This window comes from Pezoporus occidentalis, unplaced genomic scaffold (assembly GCF_034315485.1).
Source record: "Pezoporus occidentalis ecotype Australia unplaced genomic scaffold, CSIRO_AGI_Poc_V1 ctg452, whole genome shotgun sequence".
NCBI lineage: Eukaryota > Metazoa > Chordata > Aves > Psittaciformes > Psittacidae > Pezoporus > Pezoporus occidentalis.
This window is the reverse complement of record NW_026915783.1, coordinates 1-19,943: the sequence shown is the minus strand read 5'-3', so window position 1 is coordinate 19,943 and position 19,943 is coordinate 1. Positions and strand designations below refer to the sequence as shown.

The following is a 19,943-nucleotide window of genomic DNA, read 5'->3' as shown; positions in this document are numbered from 1 at the left end:
GAGGGAGAGCAGCGCTGAGGGTCTGAGGGGGGGATCGGGAGCCTTTTAGGGACCACGGGAGCATCCCCGGGGCCGGGATGTGCCCCCATGGCCACAGGGATGGCAGGACCCGGCCGTGATGCAGGTACCGAAGCGCCAGCCCCTTTCCCAAAGGCTGCTCGGGATGGGATGGGACACGGGGATGTGCTTTGGATGAGGCTTTTTGGGGGTGCTGGGGTGGGGATGGGGCTGAGGAGCAACGGAACCAATGCAACCAAGCAGCAGAAAGCAGGGAAACCAAACCTGTTCTGGGTTCCTGAAGGTGGGAATGGTGCTTCCCTTCCTGCCATCAAGCAGATGAAGGGGAAATGCTGCTTTCCCCTGGGATTAAGGTACCCAAAGTCACGGATTTCCTCCCGAATATCCTCACAACCAGCAACTCTTCACTTCCACAGGCGAGGACCAGGCTGCCCCAGTGATGCAGAGAGCAGGGGAAGGGACCAGTAAGCACCAGTCTTGTACTGGGGACGTTGGTTTGGGGCTTGTGGTTGGGCTCAATGTGATGGGAGCAGCTCCAAGAGCTCGGAAGGAAGATGGGAGGAAGGGCAAGGCTGCTTGCAGGGATGGAGCCCATTGCATATGGAGGGAAGGGATGCACCGAGGTCCTTGGATGAGAGGACCCTGAAGTGATCCTGTGTGTGTCCCCCACCCCGCTTTGTGGCTGGATTTAGGGGTTGAGGCACCCGTGGGGAGCTCTGGGTGCCTCCTCCATGCGTTTTGTCCCCAGGTTTTAGCCTCAAGTGCATCAAGGACAAGAAGGTCCCCATTGGGGTCACTGTGGTCGTGGCCGCGCTGCTCCTGGCCATCATCGCGCTGGCGGGTGAGTGGCCGAGGATGAGGATGGAGGGATCCATCGGCGCTGCCTCCTGCCTTGGGCAGCGCTCACCACCGCCTGTTCCGCTCGTTCCCAGTGAGGAAGTTCCCCTCCTGCCCCGGCTGCCCCGCTCCCGACCGTTCCAGCTGCCTGGAAAACGGGATCGGATACAGGCAGAAGTGCTTTTACTTCGTGGAGGACGAAGCGGAGTGGAACAGGAGCGAGAGCTTCTGCCTGTCCCTCGGAGCCCATTTGGCCGCCGTCGACGCATGGGAGGAGCTGGTAAAGGGGGAATCCCTGCGGATCGGGAGCTGTTGGGAAGCACGTTTGGGATGCACCCGAAGGGGCAGAGCCTGAGGCTTGGCTTTAACCCCTGCAGCGTTTCCTCTTGCGCTACGGGGGCTCCCTGCACTACTGGATCGGGCTCCGGAGGGAAGGATCCGCACCCTGGACGTGGGTCAATGGGTCTCTCTTCAACGACTCGTATGTCCTGGCTCCTGCTGGGGACCAGGGGCTGGCGTGGGGCAGGGGTTGAATGCAAGAAAACGCACACATTTATATATATGTGTGTGCATATATATAATGTATAATATATAGTATATAGTCTATACTATATAATATAAAACATATAATATATAATTCATATATAACATTTAATATATAACATATAAGATATAAAAATATAATTAATACATACTACATAATATGTAGTATATAATATGCAATATAGAATATAATGTTATAGTATATATAATTTATTATAATTTTATATATTTATATAAAAATATATGTTATTATAATAATTATATAAATATATAATATATAAATACTATATATTTATAATACGATGTAGCATAGTATAATATAAGCATGTCTATAAAAACATGTATATATTGTATCTACAAATATGTAGATATTATATATACTAAGGTTTTATATACAGGATTTATATATAGGGTTAGGGTTATATATATTAATATACATATTTATATATATTTATACGTATCTATATATACTTATATGTAGATAATTATACATATTGTACCTATAATACGTACATATTTTACATGTGCATCTATAAAACATATATAATTATCTATATACATTTATATATACAGACATAACTTTAATGAGGTGAGAGCAAGCAAACACTGTTTGAGCTACAGCTCTTGGGCCGCATCCCATGGCTTTGTGGGCTTGAGGGCACAAAATCCCCTTGGAAAACTGAGCACATTCCCCCTGTTGAGGAGCAGGAAGCAATTTTGTCCTGCCCTGGGAACGGTGCTCCCTGCTCCTCTGTTGATCCCAATGGGAGCTGCAACCCATTGAGTGCTCCCTCTGCTCCATGGGGCAGGTTCCAAGTCCGCGGGAGGGGACAATGCGCCTTCGTCAACGGAGACGGGATCAGCAGCGACTGGTGCTCCCTGATGAAGTACTCCGTGTGCAGCCACCCCCAGGCTGGGAGCCGCAGCCATCCCGAGGGCTGGAATCTCACCTGAAAACCTGCGGCTGCTTTGGTGGAGAAACGCAAGGGAATTGCATGGGAGAAGATCCCAGCTTGGCCAAGGAGCCCCCGGGATGTGCATTGGGAATTGCCTGGCACTGAGTCGTGTCCTGGTTTTCCTTGTGAGTTTTCCTCTGGTTTAAATCCCTGTGGCCCCTTCCTGGCAAATCCACAGCGCTGGAATGTGGGAATGGGGCTGATCCCTCCAGATCCGCTTCCATAAGCACCATCACCCATCACCGTGGCCTCACGCACGTGCTTCCTGTAAAAAGATTTACCCCATTCAGGGTGTTTTTGCCCCAGAACCTGAGCCCAGCTGCCACCATGGGCAGGTTCCTCCCATTTGCTTCCTGGTTTTCCAGCTCTGTTCCCAATATCTGTGTTTCTCTTTCCCATAGCCCTACACGGGGACTACTTGGTCTAATAAATGCTACTTCTATCCAAACCTGCCTCTTTTCCCTAGACACCGAGGTCCCATCACCAATGGGGCATCTTCTTCCTGAAATTCCCATCCATTTGCATTTGGATGGGTAATGGAAATGAGTCCATTGCCTTTCCCTCCCCTGTCACAGTGTAGAGACCGGCCCAAATTGCTCTGGCATCATTTACACATGTTTGGGCACCAAATTTTGGCTGATTTTGCCCCATATTGCCTTTGAAATCCCACCTGGGGCAGCCCAGGGGGGGTGTTTGGGGTGAAATGAGGACAATTCCTCCCTCTTATAGTGAAACAAAATGTATTTATTCTATTGTGAGCACATTTATAACCCATCACACACAAGACAGCCTCAGAGTGGGGAGCAGCACAAGGCAGGGGGGAAGTGAGCAGGAGCCCATCCTGTGCTGACAAAACCCCCTTTAACCCAAGGTATGAGCTCAAAGCTGCAGAAATTGGGGGGGGGGGGGGTGTCATTCAGGTTGGGAGCTGGGCCAGGGGGGCATGAAAAGAAACCTTTGGAGGGGCTGAATTGGGGTGGAAAACCCAAGTTTTCAGCTCGAAAGAAGCTCGGGGAAGCTCCATGAGGGAGCTTGGGATGGATTTAATGGTGGTGGCTTTCAGAGGGGATGAGCTGCACCCAAAACCCCCTGATGTAACCCAGTTATATAGAACCTGGAATGCATTATATGGAGGTAGGACCACGAGCTGTAATGGAAACAACTCCAAGACCTGGAATGTAAGAGCTGAGGAGCATCAGGGAGCATTTCCAGCCATCACGAACCAGCCCCAGCAGCGATTGACCCCTTGGCAGAGAGTCTGATGGTGGAGAGGAGCACGCAGAAGTAGGGGAACACCCTCTCCCCACTGAAGGAGCCCACGGGGAAGGTGAAGATGCGCTGGCGGCTGCCCACGGCATAGAAGGAGACTTCTCCCACCTCGTAGTCCAGGTAGACCCCGATGCCCCCATTGCCCAGCGGGACGGAGGTGTTGGACGGGGCCGTGAGAGCCACGCAGAGCTCATCGTACCTCTGCAGCCCCCAGATGTGGGCGCTGGGCTTGAAGAGGACCCGGCCCTTCCTCTGCACCGACTCCAGGGCCACCCCCACGGCCCAGAACCGCCCCGTGGCCTCCAGCTCCCAGTAGTGGCGGCCTGAGGTGAAGCCCTCCTTGCCCAGCAGGCAGGGGTCGGTGTCGAAGCGGCCCGGGGCGTCCGGCCAGGGGAGGCCAGGCCTACCCCAGGAGGCCTCCTTGAGGTCCTCGGACAGGATCACTTCAGGGCCAGCAGTGGCCGGGTCCAGGGTCACGTCCACTGGGGAGCAAAAGGGGAGGAATCAGAACCACCCCAGAAATCCCCATCCATGGTTTCTGCGCAGGAGGAGAGAGGGAGAGGTGGGAAAGGAAAGAGATGGGGCTGGGGATGCAGGAGGTAGAAGGTGAAGCTGCAGATCCTCTAACAGAGATATGGCTTGGTGATAAACCATCAGGAATTGGGACGCTGCTCCTCTCCAGCCCCTTCTGTTACCTTCAAACTGCTTTGCTGTGTGATAGTCCAGGGCGAGATCCCACATGCGTGGCCGTGGCTTGAGGAGGAACGACATCGCTCCCTCCACGTCCTCCCTTCCAAGAGAGAGCAGAACTCGGTTATGGTCCTGTGGATGGGCCCGGCTCAGCCTTTTTGTGTCAGAAAAACGGGTTGAGACACTGCGTTTAATCAAAATGCCTGAAGGAAACAATCAGTTTTTACCCCGTGGTTGCAAGGGAGCTTTGCTCATCTATGGGAAGAGCCAGAGGTGGATTAAATCCGTTAATTCCCTGGTGGTTTATCAATGTGCACAAGGGAGATAAGGGCGGGCGTGAGGGCCATGAAGAGTAATGGAGCCCCCAAGTGGTTGGATAAACCATGCAGAGCTCCAAACTAAACTGGTTCCCATGTGTTTTCCCTAGGAAGAGCAGCGAGTGGATGAGCAGCAGTGGTGAAATGGTGGGAAAACACCCTTCAACGAAGATAAAAGCAGGAGATTTGCTGGTTCGCACCCAAATGTCCCCATTTGGTTGGTTATGGGTAGACAGGGAGGAAAGAAAAACCACAACCAACCGCTGGAAAACACCTTTAAATCCAAAGCAAAGATCCTGAGGGCAAAGCAAGGATAAACCCGCTCCCGTCCCTCACGGATGGGATGGGAGAGTGTTCAAAATCCCCTTTCCCACCCCAAAATGAAGCCGCAGTGCTGGGAATTGCCCCATTCGAACCTTTTGTGTTGCTTTGAGGCTCCTCCGGCTGCTTTCCCACCTGGATTTCTCCCTCTTCTTGGGGTTTCCCCTCTCTTTGGCACCAGCTCCGCTCGGTCCCAGCTCTGCTTTTATCAGCCAGGGAGGGAGGAGAGCCCCAATCTCCTGCCTGCAGATGGGGCCATGACACATTCAGGTGCCTCCTGCACCCTCCGATTGCGTCTTTTGTGCCCCATTTCAGGGCCATTCCCTTCGTTACTGATGAAGGGAAGGGAATAAAACCCCAGCAGTGACAAAAATGTGCATTATTGCATTCATTTTTACCCCCAAATCTGGCTGTGGGCACTTGTGCATGACAAAACCAAGCCAAAGATGGACAAGGGATGATGGGGTTAAACTCAAACAGGGGGAGTTCAGGTTAGATGCAAGGCAGAAGCTCTTCCCTGTGAGGGTGCTGAGGCGCTGGCACAGGGTGCCCAGAGAAGCTGTGGCTGCCCCATCCCTGGCAGTGCTCAAGGCCAGGTTGGACACAGGGGCTTGGAGCAAGCTGCTCCAGTGGAAGGGGTCCCTGCCACAGGCAGGGGTTGGAACTGGAGGAGCTTTAAGTTTCCTTCCAACGGAAGCAGCTCTGTGGTTCTATGGCTGCAGGATGAGGTGGCAAAACCTGGCAATGGGATGAGCTGGAGGGGATAAAACACGTTTAAAGCCAGCCGTGGGTGAGGGAATTTGCCTCTTCCCACCCAGGAGCCGAGCATGGGAACATCCCAGGGGCGGTTCGAGGACCAGCAACGAACATCCAGCCCAGAGGAAGCCACCTCAGTCACCTCCTGCTGCTGAAGAGGCAAACCCCTGCTCAGGACCAAGCAGCGATGGATGAGCAGCCGCTTGCTGCAGCCACGGAGCTTTTGGGGAGACCCATTGAGGTCTATGAGGTGAGATCATCCTCCCTACGGCACCCATCAGGCTCCTTATGGGAGAAGCTTGAAGGGAGTTGATTCCTGCTTTCAGGAGGTGGCGGCTTTTGGGGGAAAATTTGCTTTCTTCCCCCCTATAATTTAGGATTTTAAAGGCAGGATTATACAAACGAGCTTCATGTTATGATTTCATTGCGGGGTGCATCCAGGAGAGGCTCCAGTCCCACCTGCGAGCTCTAAGGAAGGTGCTGGCGGAGCTTCTGGACTGGAGAATGAGTGAAGAGAAGCAGCGCATGGATTATCTGGTGAGGGGACCCTCCTTGTTCCAGCAGCCAAATGGGTCCCTGTGTAGGCTCTTTCCCCCTCCCCAGAAACACGTGGGATCGTCTCCGTGCTGCTTCCCAGCTCCCTGCAAAGCCCCGGATCCGGTTGGAGCCGTTGGCACAGATCTGGGCAGGTTTGGTGGGCGCCGCCTCCATGTGCAGCTGCTTTAAATCGCTTCCTTTTCATGGGGCCAGATCAAGCCCTAAAGGGACGTTCATTAACGTCGGATTACCCCCCCACACACACACACACACTTCCCAGGGGGTTTAGACTTCCAGGCTCTCCAATTTCCCAGGTTGGTTTTGGACTGGAAGTAGCAGCAGCAAAGGGAAAAGGAGAAGGAAGTGGATTGGATTCAGGGGTTATTTAACCCCTGGTCATTATTTCACCACATCCCTGTCCCAGCCCCAGCCAAAGCACGTTGTCCTTTAGCTTGAGAGGGACAAATTCAGATCTTGGTCAGGGGTTCAAAGAGGGATTTTGGTGTTTCCCCTCTGAGGCGAGGAGCGAGGCCGAGCGGGGCCGCATCAGGGCCGAGTTCAAGAGGCTGCAGCAGCTGCTGGCAGAGAAGGAGTGTGCAGCACTGGCCCGGCTGGCAGAGCTCGATGCTGCCTTTGAAGCTGCTCAGGAGGAGAAGTCTTCGCGGGTGGCTGAGGGCATCACACAGCTCCATGTGCTCATTGGGCAGCTGGAGGCCAAGCGCCTGCCTCAGGTGAGACCCTGACGGAACCAAAAGTGCCCCCAAAGCAGTGACTGGGATGAGGAGTCCTCAAACCCCTTTTCTGTCCCTTTTAGGATATTGGGAGCATCCTAAGCAGGTATGTGGCACCTTCCCTGCACCCTTGTGACCGTGTTGAACATCCAGCTCCATCATGCCTCTTCCCAGCTGGAGCAAAATGAAGCTTCAGCTCCCGTCTGGGCTCCCCACTGAGCTGGAAAAGAGCCTGAGCTCCTGCCGGCACCAGCGGGATGCTCTCCGGGAGGCCCTGGAGGAGCTCAGAGGTATTCAGGGGGAGAATTCAGTTATTTCAAGGTAATTCAGAGGCATTGCGGGAGAAATTATGAACTGTTTTGGCATTTGGCAGGAGATAGTTTAAAGGCAGGCAGCAAGCCTATGCCCACCTCCCCACCTGCCTTCCTTCTTCCAGACAAGGGGATACCTGAACCAAGGCCAGGACCTGGGAACTTTCCCAGCAGAGAGAAAAAGGGTGAGGTGACCCTTTATTCCCCTTTCTTCCTGCCCCTACAATGGCGTCACCCTCCCACTGACCTATCTGGCTTTCCCTACAGCAAAAGCAACTGCGGATCCCAGCTGGGCTCCTCTCCCGCAGCTCTTGGTGGACAGAAAGAGCGCGCGGTGGGATGAGGAGGAGCTGGAAGCGGGAGGGGAACCCTAGCGGCTTTATACCTGAGCTGCTCAGGCCGTGTAAGAGCAGCTGCTCCACCACTGTGGATGGGGCCCGGGCTTGTGGTGGTGCATAAGCCGCCGTTCGCCGTTACGGTAATAAAACAGATAAAGCGTGCGTAGTGTAAAGTTTAAAGTGTATTTTAGGGTTGGGGCGGCCGCCGCGGCCGAGCGCAAGGCATCGGAACGCTAGTCCCACTCCCTGGGAACAAACCTGCGGACCTGGTTGAAAACTGCGCCACCGGACACTCACGTCGCCTGCGTGCCTACCGGACCTGATTGGGAACTGCTCCAGTCTCCACCGCTGGGGCGGCCTTTCCCGGTTCCAGCTGCCGCTGCCCCCTGCAATCTTCTGTCGCGCAGCGGCCGGAGGGAGGGGGTTCGATTCGAGCCGCAACCACCCTGTACCTCGGTGCAGCTCTTCTAGTGGCAGAGGCAGCAATCACTATCACCCACCCCTCGGTGCAGACCCTTCACTACTCCACACTTATCCCTCGGTGACGGTCTTTTAATGGTGCGGAGCAACAGTCACACCAGAGGAAACCCACCCTTCCCTCGGTGCGCTCTTGAACACAGCTTTGTTCCGCCAGTCCCTCGATGCAGCTGTTTTACTGGTGCCAGGCGACGATTCCTCCACCCCCAAAGCAGTTTCGCCGACCCCCCCCCCCGAAGCGGCTTTTTTGGTCGTACCCCCCTCGGTGCACACTCTGCCTGCTACGCCCCGCTTGTCCCTCGGCGCAGCTCTTTCAGCGACACGGGGCACCAGACACACAACCCCCAGCGTAGCCTTTCCACCGCCGCCCCGCCGCCCCGCCTGTCCCTCGGTGCAGCTCGTTTAGCAATACGGGGCGGCGATCACCTTCACCCACCCCTCGGTGCACACGCCCTGCTGCGCCCCGCCTGTCCCTCGGTGCAGCTCTTTCAGTAACACGGGAAGGGGACCACCCCTCATCACCCACCCGTCCGTGCACACTCCCTGCTGCGCACCACCTGCCCCTCGGTGCAGCCCTTTTAGCGGTGCGCAACAGCAGTCACAACTGGGACAGCCCGCCCTTTCCTAGGTGCGCCCCTCAACACCGCCTCGTTCCGCCAGTCCCTCGGTGCAGCTGTTTTACTGGCGCCAGGCGACGATTCCTCCACCCCCAAAGCAGTTTCGCCGACCCCCCCCCCCGTCTCGTACCCCTCGGTGCACACTCCCTGCTACGCCCCGCTTGTCCCTCGGCGCAGCTCTTTCAGCGACACGGGGCACCAGACACACAACCCCCAGCGTAGCCTTTCCACCGCCGCCCCGCCTGTCCCTCGGTGCAGCTCGTTTAGCAATACGGGGCGGCGATCACCTTCACCCACCCCTCGGTGCACACGCCCTGCTGCGCCCCGCCTGTCCCTCGGTGCAGCTCTTTCAGTAACAAGGGGCGGCGATCACCTTCACCCACCCCCTCAATGCACACCCCCTGCTGCGCCCCGCCTGTCCCTCGGTGCAGCTCTTTCAGTGACACGGGGCAACAGACTCTCACCGGCATAGCCCTTCCACTGACGCCCCGCCAGTCCCTCGGAGCAGCTTTCAGTGACACGGGGCACCAGACACACGCCCCCCGGCGGACCCCTTCCATGGCCTCCCAGCCCTACCCTCGGTACAGCTTTCAGTGACACGAGACACCGATCACCCGCCATGAACCACCTCTCGGTGCACAGCCCCTGCTGCGCCCCGCCTGTCCCTCGGTGCAGCTCTTTTAGTGACACAGGGCACCAGACACATGCCCGACCCCCCCGCCGCCCACCGCAGCCCTTCCACCGCCGCCCCGCCTGCCCCTCGGTGCGGCTTTCAGTAACACGGGGCGGTGATCACCTTCACCCACCCGTCCGTGCACACTCCCTGCTGCACCCCGCCTGTCCCTCGGTGCAGCTCTTTCAGTGACAAGGGGCGGCGATCACCCCTCATCACCCACCCCTCGGTGCACACTCCCTGCTGCGCCCCGCCTGTCCCTCGGTGCAGCTCTTTCAGTGACACGGGGCAACAGACACTCTCCCCGGCATAGCCCTTCCACTGCCGCCCCGCCTGTCCCTCGGAGCAGCTCTTTCAGTGACACGGGGGACCAGACACACGCCCCCCGGCGCACCCCTTCCATCGCCTCCCAGCCCTACCCTCGGTACAGCTTTCAGTGACACGAGACAGCGATCACCCGCCACGAACCACCTCTCGGTGCACACCCCCTGCTGCGCCCCGCCTGTCCCTCGGTGCAGCTCTTTCAGTGACACGGGACACCAGACACACAACCCCCGGCGCAGCCCTTATACTGACGTCCCGCCAGTCCCTCGGTGGAGCTCTTTCAGTGACACGGGGCGGCGATCACACTTCATCACCCACCCGTCCGTGCCCACTCCCTGCCGCGCCCCGCCTGTCCCTCGGCGCAGCTCTTTTAGCAACACGGGGCGGCGATCACCCTCACCCACCCCTCGGTGCACACGGCTTGCTGCGCCCTGCCTGTCCCTCGGAGCAGCTCTTTCAGTGACACAGGGCACCAGACACACTCTCCCCAGCATAACCCTTCCGCTGACGTCCCGCCAGTCCCTCGGTGCAGCTTTCAGTGACACGGGGAGACGATCATACATCACCCACCTGTCCGTGCACACCCCCTGCTGCGCCCCGCCTGTCCCTCGGTGCAGCTCTTTTCGTGACACGGGGCACCAGACACACAACCCCCGGCGCAGCCCTTCCACCGCCTCCCCGCCTGTCCCTCGGTGCAGCTCTTTTCGTGACACGGAGCACCAGACACACAACCCTCGGCGCAGCCCTTCCACCGCCTCCCCGCCCGTCCCTCGGTGCAGCTTTCAAGGACACGAGACGGAGATCAACCCTCATGAACCACCCCTCGCTGCACACCCCCGCCTGCCTCCCCCTGTCCCTCGGTGCAGCTCTTCGCGTTGCGCAACAGCAGTCACAAGCGGGACAGCTCGCCCTTTCCTAGGCTCACCTTTCAACAGCGCCTCGTTCCGCCAGTCCCTCGGTGCAGCTCTTAACGCCAGGTGGAGATTCCTCTGCCCCCGACGCGGCTTTTTGTCCCCCACCTCATCTCGTGCCCCTCGGTGCACAGCCCCTGCTGCGCCCCGCCTGTCCCTCGGTGCAGCTCTTTTAGTGACACGGGGCACCAGACACACAACCCCCAGCGTAGCCTTTCCACTGCCACCCCGCCTGTCCCTCGGTGCAGCTCTTTTAGCAACACGGGGCGGCGACCACCTTCACCCACCCCTCGGTGCACACCCCCTGCTGCGCCCCGCCTGTCCCTCGGTGCAGCTCTTTCAGTAACACGGGAAGGGGACCACCCCTCATCACCCACCCGCCCGTGCCCACTCCCTGCTGCGCCCTGCCTGTCCCTCGGTGCAGCTCTTTTAGTGACACAGGGCACCAAACACATGCCCGCACCCCCCCCGCCCAGCGCGGCCCTTCCACCGCCGCCCCGCCTGTCCCTCGGTGCAGCTCTTTCAGTGACACGGGGCACCAGACACTCTCCCCGGCATAGCCCTTCCACTGACGCCCCGCCCGTTCCTCGGTGCAGCTTTCAGTGACACGGGAAGGCGATCACCCCTCATCGCCCACCCCTCCGTGCACACCCGCTGCTGCGCCCCGGCCGTCCCTCGGTGCAGCTCTTTCAGTGACACGGGGCACCAGACACATACACACACACACACCCCCCGGCGCAGCCCTTCCGCTGCCGCCCCGCCTGTCCCTCGGTGCAGCTCTTTCAGTGACACGGGGCAGCGATCACTTTCACCCACCCCTCAATGCACACCCCCTGCTGCGCCCCGCCGGTCCCTCGCTGCAGCTCTTTCAGTGACACGGGAAGGCGATCACCCCTCATCACCCACCCCTCGGCGCACACCCCCTGCTGCGCCCTGCCAGTCCCTCGGTGCAGCTCTTTCAGTGACACGGGGCTCCACACACACCCCCCCGGCGCACCCCTTCCATCGCCTCCCAGCCCTACCCTCGGTACAGCTTTCAGTGACACGAGACACCGATCACCCGCCATGAACCTCCCCTAGGTGCACAGCCCCTGCTGCGCTCCGCCTGTCCCTCGGTGCAGCTCTTTCCGTGACACGGGGCACCAGACACATACACACACACACCCCCCCCGGCACAGCCCTTCCGCTGCCGCCCCGCCTGTCCCTCGGTGCAGCTCTTTCAGTGACACGGGGCGGCGATCACTTTCACCCACCCCTCAATGCACACCCCCTGCTGCGCCCCGCCTGTCCCTCGGTGCAGCTCTTTCAGTGACACGGGGCACCAGACACTCTCCCCGGCATAGCCCTTCCACTGATGCCCCGCCCGTTCCTCGGTGCAGCTCTTTCAGTGACACGGGAAGGCGATCACCCCTCATCACCCACCCCTCGGTGCACACCCCCTGCTGCGCCCCGGCCGTCCCTCGGTGCAGCTCTTTCAGTGACACGGGGCACCAGGCACACGCCCCCCGGCGCACCCCTTCCATCGCCTCCCAGCCCTACCCTCGGTACAGCTTTCAGTAACACGAGACAGCGATCACCCGCCATGAACCACCCCCCGGTGCACACCCCCTGCTGCGCCCCGCCTGTCCCTCGGTGCAGCTCTTTCAGTGACACGGGGCGACACATTCCCCCCCCCCGGCGTAACCCTTCTAACCGCCGCCCCGCCTGTCCCTCGGTGCAGCTCTTTCAGTGACACAGGGCGGCGACCACCCCTCCTCAGCCACCCCTCGGTGCACACCCGCTGCCGCGCCCCTCTGTCCCTCGGTGCAGCTCTTTTAGCGGTGCGGGGCAGCCCACCCTTCCCTCGGTGCGCCTTTTAAAGCCGCCTCGCCACCCCAGTCGCTCGGTGCAGCTCTTTTTAGTGACACGAAGCGGCAATTTCCCTCCCCCGCAGCCCTCACTGGCTCCACAACTGCCCCACAGCGGCGTTCTCTAAACGGCACCGGTGACCAGCTCTTCCGCTGAACCCCCCACATGGCTCTTAAAAGAGCTTTTGGGTTCCACGTTTATTGTTCCATCAATCTTACTAACAATCCGCCTCGAACCTCCACACCCCCGGCAGCTCCATCGCAGCCTCAGCTACCTCCGCGCCCTCGGCCGCATCCTCTGCTCTGTTACGTCCTGCGGGCACTGCCCTCGCCGTTCCCCCCGGTCTACACGGCTTCTTCAGCCGCTGAGAAGAGGCATTAACTACGCGCTTGCGCTCCTTCGTCTTCTTGGCCCGCCGCCGCCGTCGGGATTCACCGGCCGCCCTCCCGCGCCGCGTATTTCTATCTAATCGCTCCCTACCTATGGGGCCGATACGGAACGAACCAGCGGCGCCGCTCCCCGTCACCCGCTCCAGCAGCCTCTTGTTGATCAAAGACTTGAGCGCCGCCTTCAAGCGACTGCTATTCCGTTGCACATCGTAACCCTCATCACTGAGAACCTTCTTAATGACAACTAACGAAGTACCTCTACGGCCCGACGAAAAGCAGACGGCGCGGAGAATAAGATCCGACAGCGACAGCCGCCTGCGCTTCGACAACAACGTTAGCGGCATGCTGGACGTAGATGGCACCGATATGACTGTCCCCCGTGATACAGCCGGCCCGCCGGCTTCGAGACGCTGCTCCGCCCGCTCCGCCCACTCCGCTCAGCAACGCTCCTCCTCCTTCAGCTGCCGCCTCCCGACTGCAAAACAGCGCCCCTCGGCGGCCCTTTATATAGCCCTGTGGCGGACGCAACAGAAACCACCTCCCCGTTCTCACGCCCCCTCCCCTCTCCGGCGGACGCGACCGAATCAACCGCTCCCTTCTCATCCCCCCTCCCCTCTCTGGCGGAAGCGACCGAACCAACCTCCACGCGCCTCTGCACCCCCCTCCTTCCTCCGGCTCCAAAATGGGGCTTTTCCCCTCAAAAAGACCTCCCCCGCCAGAGCTGCGTTCACTCACACCCCCCTCCAATGTTCTTTTGTGTCCCCTTGGCCAAACCCTACAGAAACTATGTAAAGAAAAAGCCTCCTAAAAAGCTGAAAATCATCCCAGAAAGTTAAGCAGGTGCAACGAGTGGTAGCACCAAGGTTCTGCAGCTCTGAAAGCTGGTTATAAACGAAAAATAGAAGTTAAATAAGGTATGAGCAGTGGTTTGCTTTAAGGTTTGTGTGCACAGATACAAAGAAGTAAGACTAAACACCAAAATCTGTCAATTTCTGGAAAAATACTTATGTCTAGCACAGCCCTGGTCTCGCCAGCTGCTGTCTCTTGCAGAGGTGAAGTCTCCTAAAGATTAAGATCATCCTTGGAAATGGCCTGAAACATTTAAGAACTAATTAATCTTGAAATCTTGTGCTCTGCTAATTACACCCCATTATCCCACATACATTAGAGAAAAAAAAAATAAAATAAACGGTTTCAGTTTTTTTTTTATTTTGCTCTTCTGTTGCCCAAGAGCTACTATTGAAAATTAAACTTACGGATTTATTTTGTTCTGGTGCCTCCTGGAGCGTCCCGTCTCGTCGCATCGCGCTTTCCTCCGCTGCACTCTGGAGATTCCCCGCACGGGTGTGAATAGAGGGAGTGGGATCACAAATGCCTCTTCCTATTGGCCGTCGGACGCGCTGAGGCTTCTTATTGGCTGGCAGGTATCAACCAATCAGAATGGATCTTTCCGATCTGCTCTCCCGCGGTGACAGTGGGCTCCCCCCCTCCCCTCCCAGTCCCTCCTCGCATAGGGGCGAGTCTGTGTCTATTAAGGGGGTTTATCGATGGAAGCGTGACCCAGAAAACTGAGGAGAACCTCCCCTAAAAGAGTTAGAAGAGCTCAGTTTGAGAAAGAAAAATGGTTTTGCTGATGCTGCTTGACGCCTTGTAGGAAGGTTTTGCCAGCAGAGAAGTTTCTGCTTAGGATTTGTAGAGAATTTAGGGGAAAAAAACACTTCTTGTGCCTCCCGGGATCACTCGGGCTGGGGCCTCCCTGTGGTTTTGCAATCGCAGCCAGGATGTGAGCAGGGAAAGAGGCCACGGGCAGGATTTCATCCGCTATTTCACCACCTAGAAATGCATAGAAAGGGAAATAAATAAACAACTCAGCATCTTGACACAACAGGAAGTTGTTACTATGGTTAAACCACATAATAAAGCACTGCTATCAGGCAGTGCAGGCAGGACCTGGCAGGTCTCTGCCTCTTACAGCCCAAATCGCTCTGTCTTTGCTGCCAGATTTACCTCCCTGTCCCCAGAGACTTGTAATGTCAGCCTAAGGAAGAAGAGAAACCACAAGGAAAGGCAGCAGGGAGGACAGCTGCTTTCATCTCCAGGGCCCTAATTTTAAATAAAACACCTGACAAACCCACAGGTCACCACTAAACCCAAATTACAGCCCATCTCGGTGTGTAATTAGTTGTTTCTCCACTTGGTAAAGTAGGTCATGGGTGATATTGTCCTCAAAGACAAGAGCTGGTTAAGCACAAGGTTTGGCAACACCTACATGACATCGAGGGAAAATCAAAATGCTTCTTTTGCAGTGTCCTGCTCCAAAGGACAAGCTTCCAACACTCCGTTCCGTCCACTTGTCACCTGAAAAGCTTTATGAAGATCTAATTTGAAAGTCTATGCAAAAAAAAAAAAAAAGCTTAAACAACAAAAAAAAAATGCCTTTCTTTGTAACTCAGCAGGCCCAGAGCTGACTCTCCACTGCTGCGCAAGACGGGAATCAGCTTCTTTTCAAGCAAAGACACCTCACCAGCCTCACATAAGCAACTTGTCTGGCAGATCGTTTATCACAAAGGGCACACAGCCCCCATTCCTCGAGCAGAGCCTCCACAGCAGCCCCATCCATGAAGCCCAAACCCCTTTGGGATGACAGACAAACCTTGCACCACCCTATGAAAAGAGGCCTCAGAGAACAGCTTCAGGTGTTTTCTCCATGAGTGACGGACTCTTTCTCGCAATAACAGACCCCAGCGCGGAGGCAGATGCATTTGGAGTTCATTTTCTTAACCTCAGCCTCCTGCCTCGCCCGCACCATCCCGCCCTCACCGCTCCCGCCAGCCCTAGAACCCCGCCTCAGCACTCTCTGATTGGCTCCTTGCCCTACCACTGCGGCTTCCCATTGGCTGCTCCTCCCCGCGCAGCCCCCTCCCGACAGCCTTCCTCAGTGCGGACCTGAGTGAGAACTGCGCGCCCAGCAACGAGCGGCAGTTGCGGACCTGAGTGAGGACTGCCCCCCCCCCCCCGCCAATTTCGTGGGTTAATAATGGCCGGGTATTCAGAAAAACGGGGCTCAGGAGACACTTTTATACCCCGAAGACTCCAATTTGGGTGTATTTTCCACCAAAATACAGTTCCAGTGCAAACCGGACAGGGTTTTGGGGAAGTCTGTCCCATTTTGAACATTGTCCCTGAGGAAGCAACTCTGGAAAGTGGGGATTTTCCACCTCAAAATAGTACCTGCCTGGGGGAGAAACCCCCAAACTGGGGGGGTTCTGGTTAATGTCAGAGGGGCTCCATGCTGCTGCATCAAGGGGAAAGTGCTGATAACACCCCAAAATCCGTCTTTGTCCCCCTTTTAAGTGAAAATTGGCTCTAATCAGCACCAGCAGTGGAGGTGGGGAGGAAACTGCTTCCAAAATATCCTTAAAATCACCCAGATTTAACCCGAATCCTGCTGGAGGGTGGCATAAATCCTTCCCAGTGTCACTAGTTTGCCCAGACTCCCGTAGATCCCCACAGACCCCCCTACCTAATAGATCTGTGTAGACCCACACAGGTCAGTTTATGGTCTGTAGCACCAAGAGCATTAAGCTGAATATAAGAACAAAGCCCTGCAAGTGCAATAGAGGACCCGAGTGGTGCTGATGAAAGTACCAGCAAAAAAAACTGACTTTTGGGAGGAGTTTTAGGTTTTTTTTGCCATTTATTCTGCAAAATCATTCCTCCACTCGCCCCGCATCGTGTCCTGGCTCCTCCCCTCTAAATCCACACCACAAAAAAAAACCCAAAAGCAATGAAAAAGGGGGGGAGAAATCCCCCCCCCGGAACAAAACCACACTGAGCAGCGCAATTCCTGCTAACTCCAGCTGGGATCGTATCCCGTCCAGTCCGAGGGGGGCGCCAGGTAAACGCGCCGTCCCCTGTAGACGAAGCTGACGATGCCGCGGTAGCCGGCGCGGGGGACGCCGGACTTGAGGTCGTCCATCAGCCCCAAAGCTTTGGCGAAGGCCTTAAAGGAGTCACGGCCGCTGTATTGGAGGCGGACGGTGCCCAGCTCCCGGCGCCGGTTCCCCTGGAGCTCTTCCACCCTCACCTCCGGAGCGGAGTAAACCTTAGGGAGGAAGGAACGTTCGTACTCGTCCTTTTTGAGGTAAGAAAGATCCAGTTGGGTAAAAGGCACGAAACGGTCGTTGAGTTTGATGAATTTTAAATACTGGTCAAAGAACTGCCCGTGGCTCACGCCTTTGCGACCGAACGTCATCGTACGGGAGACCTCGGGCCGGACGCAGGAGCGATCGCGGCGCTGCTCCGGCTGCCGCATCCAATCGTCCCAGAAAGCTCGCGGCCATTTGGGCTCGAGTTCATCCCAAAGCTCGGCTAAAAGCAACCAACCAAGGCCGGGAAAGAAATCAGTCCTGTAAAGCAGTTCAGCCTGCGCGACGTCCACCATCTGCTCTTTCCCGTTGTCGTTCCAAGCGGACACGCACCAGAGGCTGCGGTCAGCCAGGAGCAGCGGGAACGCCGCTTGGAAATACTCAAAGAAATCCGGAGCAACTTCTAAGTCATCCTCCACCACGATGGCAGCACGGTACCGGAACGTGCGGAAAACCTGCCCCAACGCCCAGCGGTAATGCCGGGCGATCTTGTAGTATCCTTGGAATTTCCTATGCTCCGCCGGCACCGGGATGTCACTGAGGTCCGGCTGCCGGATGTGAGCCACGGCATCCCCATAGGAAGCGATGACCCGGGCGGTCTCGGCGTGCCCGCAGTCCTGGCTCACGATGACGGGGAATTGCTGCGCCGAAGGCCGGTACCGCAGGAGCTTATCGAGGCAGCGGCGCACGGTGCTGCGGTCACAGGCCAGCACCAGCACGGGCAGCACGGTGCCGCCGGGCTCGGTGGGGTGCGGCGGGGCCGGCGACGGCGGCGCTGGTGGCGGAGGGGGCGGCTTGGGGGTGCCGGGACCGCGGCGGTGCCGCCGGCTCCAGAGGCCGCTGTAGCGGTGGATCTGGTGCAGGAGCTGCTTCTGCCGCTCCAGCTCGGTTTCGGCGTCCTGGGCCAAGCGGATCACTTGGGCCGTGAGGAGGTCGCCGTCGGGAGGCGAGGTCGGGCGGCTCCAGAGGAAGAGGAGGAGGAGGCCGTTCCAGGCGATGAAGAGCGCCGCCCCCCACAGCACCAAGCTGCTCTTCTTCAGCATCCTTCAGCACTCACTCCCATGCCATGGACCTGGGACGGCACCAAGAGACAGGGTTCAGGGGCCTTCTTTCACCCTTCAACAGGGGAACAACACCCCCCCCGGCCTCCCCCCCCGCCCCCGGCATGGGGATAGGAAGTGAAACAACGCAGCCATGGAGCCTCCCACCAGAAACGTGGCACAAAAACACCCCAAAAATAGGATAAGGGGGGGAACGGCAAATTATGAACCCTAAAGCCCAAATCTCTGCATGGGGAGCAGGGGGCAGAGTCCATTCCCGTTAAACATTAACCCCAAGGCCAGTTCCAGGAAGGATTTGGCACCCGGAAGGGGGTTGGGGGAGGGAAGTTTCTGCTTGAGAAATAGAAGGAAAGCTTCAATTTAGGTGCTAAAATCCTCTGTTTTCAGCAAGTTTTTACCTCCCCCCCCCCCCCCCCCCCAACCCAGTTTGACTCCTACCGGTAAAGGGAAGATGTCAGCGAGGGCAGGAAGTGGGAGGGAAAGGGGGGTTTAAGGCGAAAAAGAAGGAAAACCATAAGGAAAAGGGGAATGGAAACACCAGGGCGAATGAAGAGAGGGCAAAGCAGCGGCTGGTGAAGCGCAGGGGGAGCAGCTCAAGGGTTAACGGCACCGCCGGCCACGTTGGCGGGCGGAAAAGGGGAATTAAAAGGAAAGAAAACACCCGGAAAAGGGGGATTTAAATGGAAAAAGGGGGGGGGGGGGAGAGGGAAAATCAAGGGTTTGGAGTGGTAAAAGTGGGGGGGGGGAAGGCCAAAGGCAACAGAAGGGGAAGGGGGAAAGGGGAAAGTGCCAGTAACACGGAAAGCAACCGGCTCAGATCCCCCTTCCCGGCCCCAAAAGAGCCATCGCAGCCCGGAAAAACAGCTGGAGAGAAGGGAAAGAAGGGAAAAAAGGTGGGAAAAGGGCAGTTTGGGGGGGTTTGAGCTCCTCAATGGGGGCTCTGCAGGGGGAGGCGCCGGGTTAAGCCATACCTGGGGCCAAAAGGCTGGGAGCAGCTGCTGGCTTGGCTCTGAATGAGGGGTTCTGCCTCCGAATGGGGCTGGTTTGGCTCAAAAGGAGCCAGTTTTGGCCCAAAACAAGGTTTTTTTGGCACAAAACAAGGGTTTTTTGGCCCAAAACAAGGCGTTTTGGCCCCGAAGGGCAGGCTGAGCCGCACCGTGCCCTGGTGCCGAGGCCGGAGCCGGCAGCCAGGCGCTGAGTAAGCAGAGCTGGGATTTCCCCAGCCCTCAGCTGCGCTCCGGGGCCTCCCAGCCCCGACCCCATTGAACCCTTCAGCACCCCCAAACCCACCCCCCCCCCAATCCAGGCTGGCGGTGACGTTTTCCCCCCTTCTTTGCTGCTTAAAGGTGAATCCCCCCAAATCCAGGCATTCCTGAAGGATTCTGGGGGGTTTAAGCTCCTTTTCCTCATCACAGCAGCTCCCCAGAGACCCTAAATGAGCAGATTCAAGGTAACCCCCCCACCTCCCGGTTTCATTCCATCACCTTTAAATTACCCATTAAATCCCCTTTTTAACTAATCCAGGTTCTTTTTGCATCCCAGGGGAAGCAGCTCCGGCCTCAGCATCCCAAACCCACCGATAACGGACCAAGGAAGTGAGTTTTGGTGACACACACACACACACACACCCCCTTTGATTTTTTCCCTTTTTCCCACCTTTTTGGCTTCATTTCTACCGGGGTGACACCAAAATAAACCACGGTGACCAACGGGAACAAACCCTCACCCTCTTCCCATGGGATCTGTCCCAACGCCTCGATCTTCCCCCAAATCCACCTTTTCCCCCTTTCCCAATGGGATTTTAACCCCAATCCCAATGGGAATTCCAAGGGAAAAGCATCTCCCTTCTCCCCGCAGGGGATTACCTGCTT

At 57.1% G+C, this 19,943-nt stretch overlaps 5 protein-coding genes across 6 annotated transcripts; 2 read left to right on the top strand and 3 right to left on the bottom strand.

The window, feature by feature from the left end:
* The first annotated feature begins 56 nt into the window (after positions 1-56).
* LOC134172344 (C-type lectin domain family 2 member E-like) lies at positions 57-2,367 on the top strand. Its single transcript, XM_062635412.1, has 5 exons — positions 57-482; positions 767-859; positions 951-1,135; positions 1,233-1,336; positions 2,208-2,367. Exons 1-5 carry the CDS (start codon positions 458-460, stop codon positions 2,350-2,352), a joined length of 552 nt encoding a protein of 183 aa, XP_062491396.1. The 5' UTR covers positions 57-457; the 3' UTR covers positions 2,353-2,367.
* Positions 2,368-3,077: 710 nt separating this feature from the next.
* On the bottom strand, positions 3,078-5,338 carry LOC134172343 (E3 ubiquitin-protein ligase TRIM7-like). 2 transcript variants are annotated; one of them, XM_062635410.1, is made up of 3 exons: positions 5,047-5,338; positions 4,319-4,409; positions 3,078-4,105 (listed from the first exon to the last, which is right to left on the bottom strand). In XM_062635410.1, the coding sequence occupies exons 1-3, from the start codon at positions 5,215-5,217 to the stop codon at positions 3,570-3,572; spliced, it is 798 nt and encodes a 265-aa protein (XP_062491394.1). In that variant the 5' UTR covers positions 5,218-5,338; the 3' UTR covers positions 3,078-3,569. The 2 variants fall into 2 exon arrangements, with proteins under 2 accessions (XP_062491394.1, XP_062491395.1); XM_062635411.1 differs by having other exon boundaries at positions 4,319-5,220.
* LOC134172342 (uncharacterized) lies at positions 5,303-7,696 on the top strand. The gene is made up of 7 exons (XM_062635409.1): positions 5,303-5,442; positions 5,770-5,957; positions 6,149-6,244; positions 6,763-6,975; positions 7,059-7,081; positions 7,156-7,265; positions 7,412-7,696. Exons 1-7 carry the CDS (start codon positions 5,409-5,411, stop codon positions 7,627-7,629), a joined length of 882 nt encoding a protein of 293 aa, XP_062491393.1. The 5' UTR covers positions 5,303-5,408; the 3' UTR covers positions 7,630-7,696.
* Positions 7,697-12,691: 4,995 nt separating this feature from the next.
* Positions 12,692-13,466, bottom strand: LOC134172340 (histone H1t-like). The gene is made up of 2 exons (XM_062635406.1): positions 13,416-13,466; positions 12,692-13,273 (listed from the first exon to the last, which is right to left on the bottom strand). The coding sequence occupies exons 1-2, from the start codon at positions 13,464-13,466 to the stop codon at positions 12,692-12,694; spliced, it is 633 nt and encodes a 210-aa protein (XP_062491390.1).
* A 3,074-nt stretch (positions 13,467-16,540) lies between these two features.
* On the bottom strand, positions 16,541-19,206 carry MGAT1 (alpha-1,3-mannosyl-glycoprotein 2-beta-N-acetylglucosaminyltransferase). Its single transcript, XM_062635408.1, has 2 exons — positions 19,044-19,206; positions 16,541-18,083 (listed from the first exon to the last, which is right to left on the bottom strand). The coding sequence occupies exon 2, from the start codon at positions 18,052-18,054 to the stop codon at positions 16,714-16,716; it is 1,341 nt and encodes a 446-aa protein (XP_062491392.1). The 5' UTR covers positions 18,055-18,083; positions 19,044-19,206; the 3' UTR covers positions 16,541-16,713.
* Between the last annotated feature and the right edge of the window lie 737 nt (positions 19,207-19,943).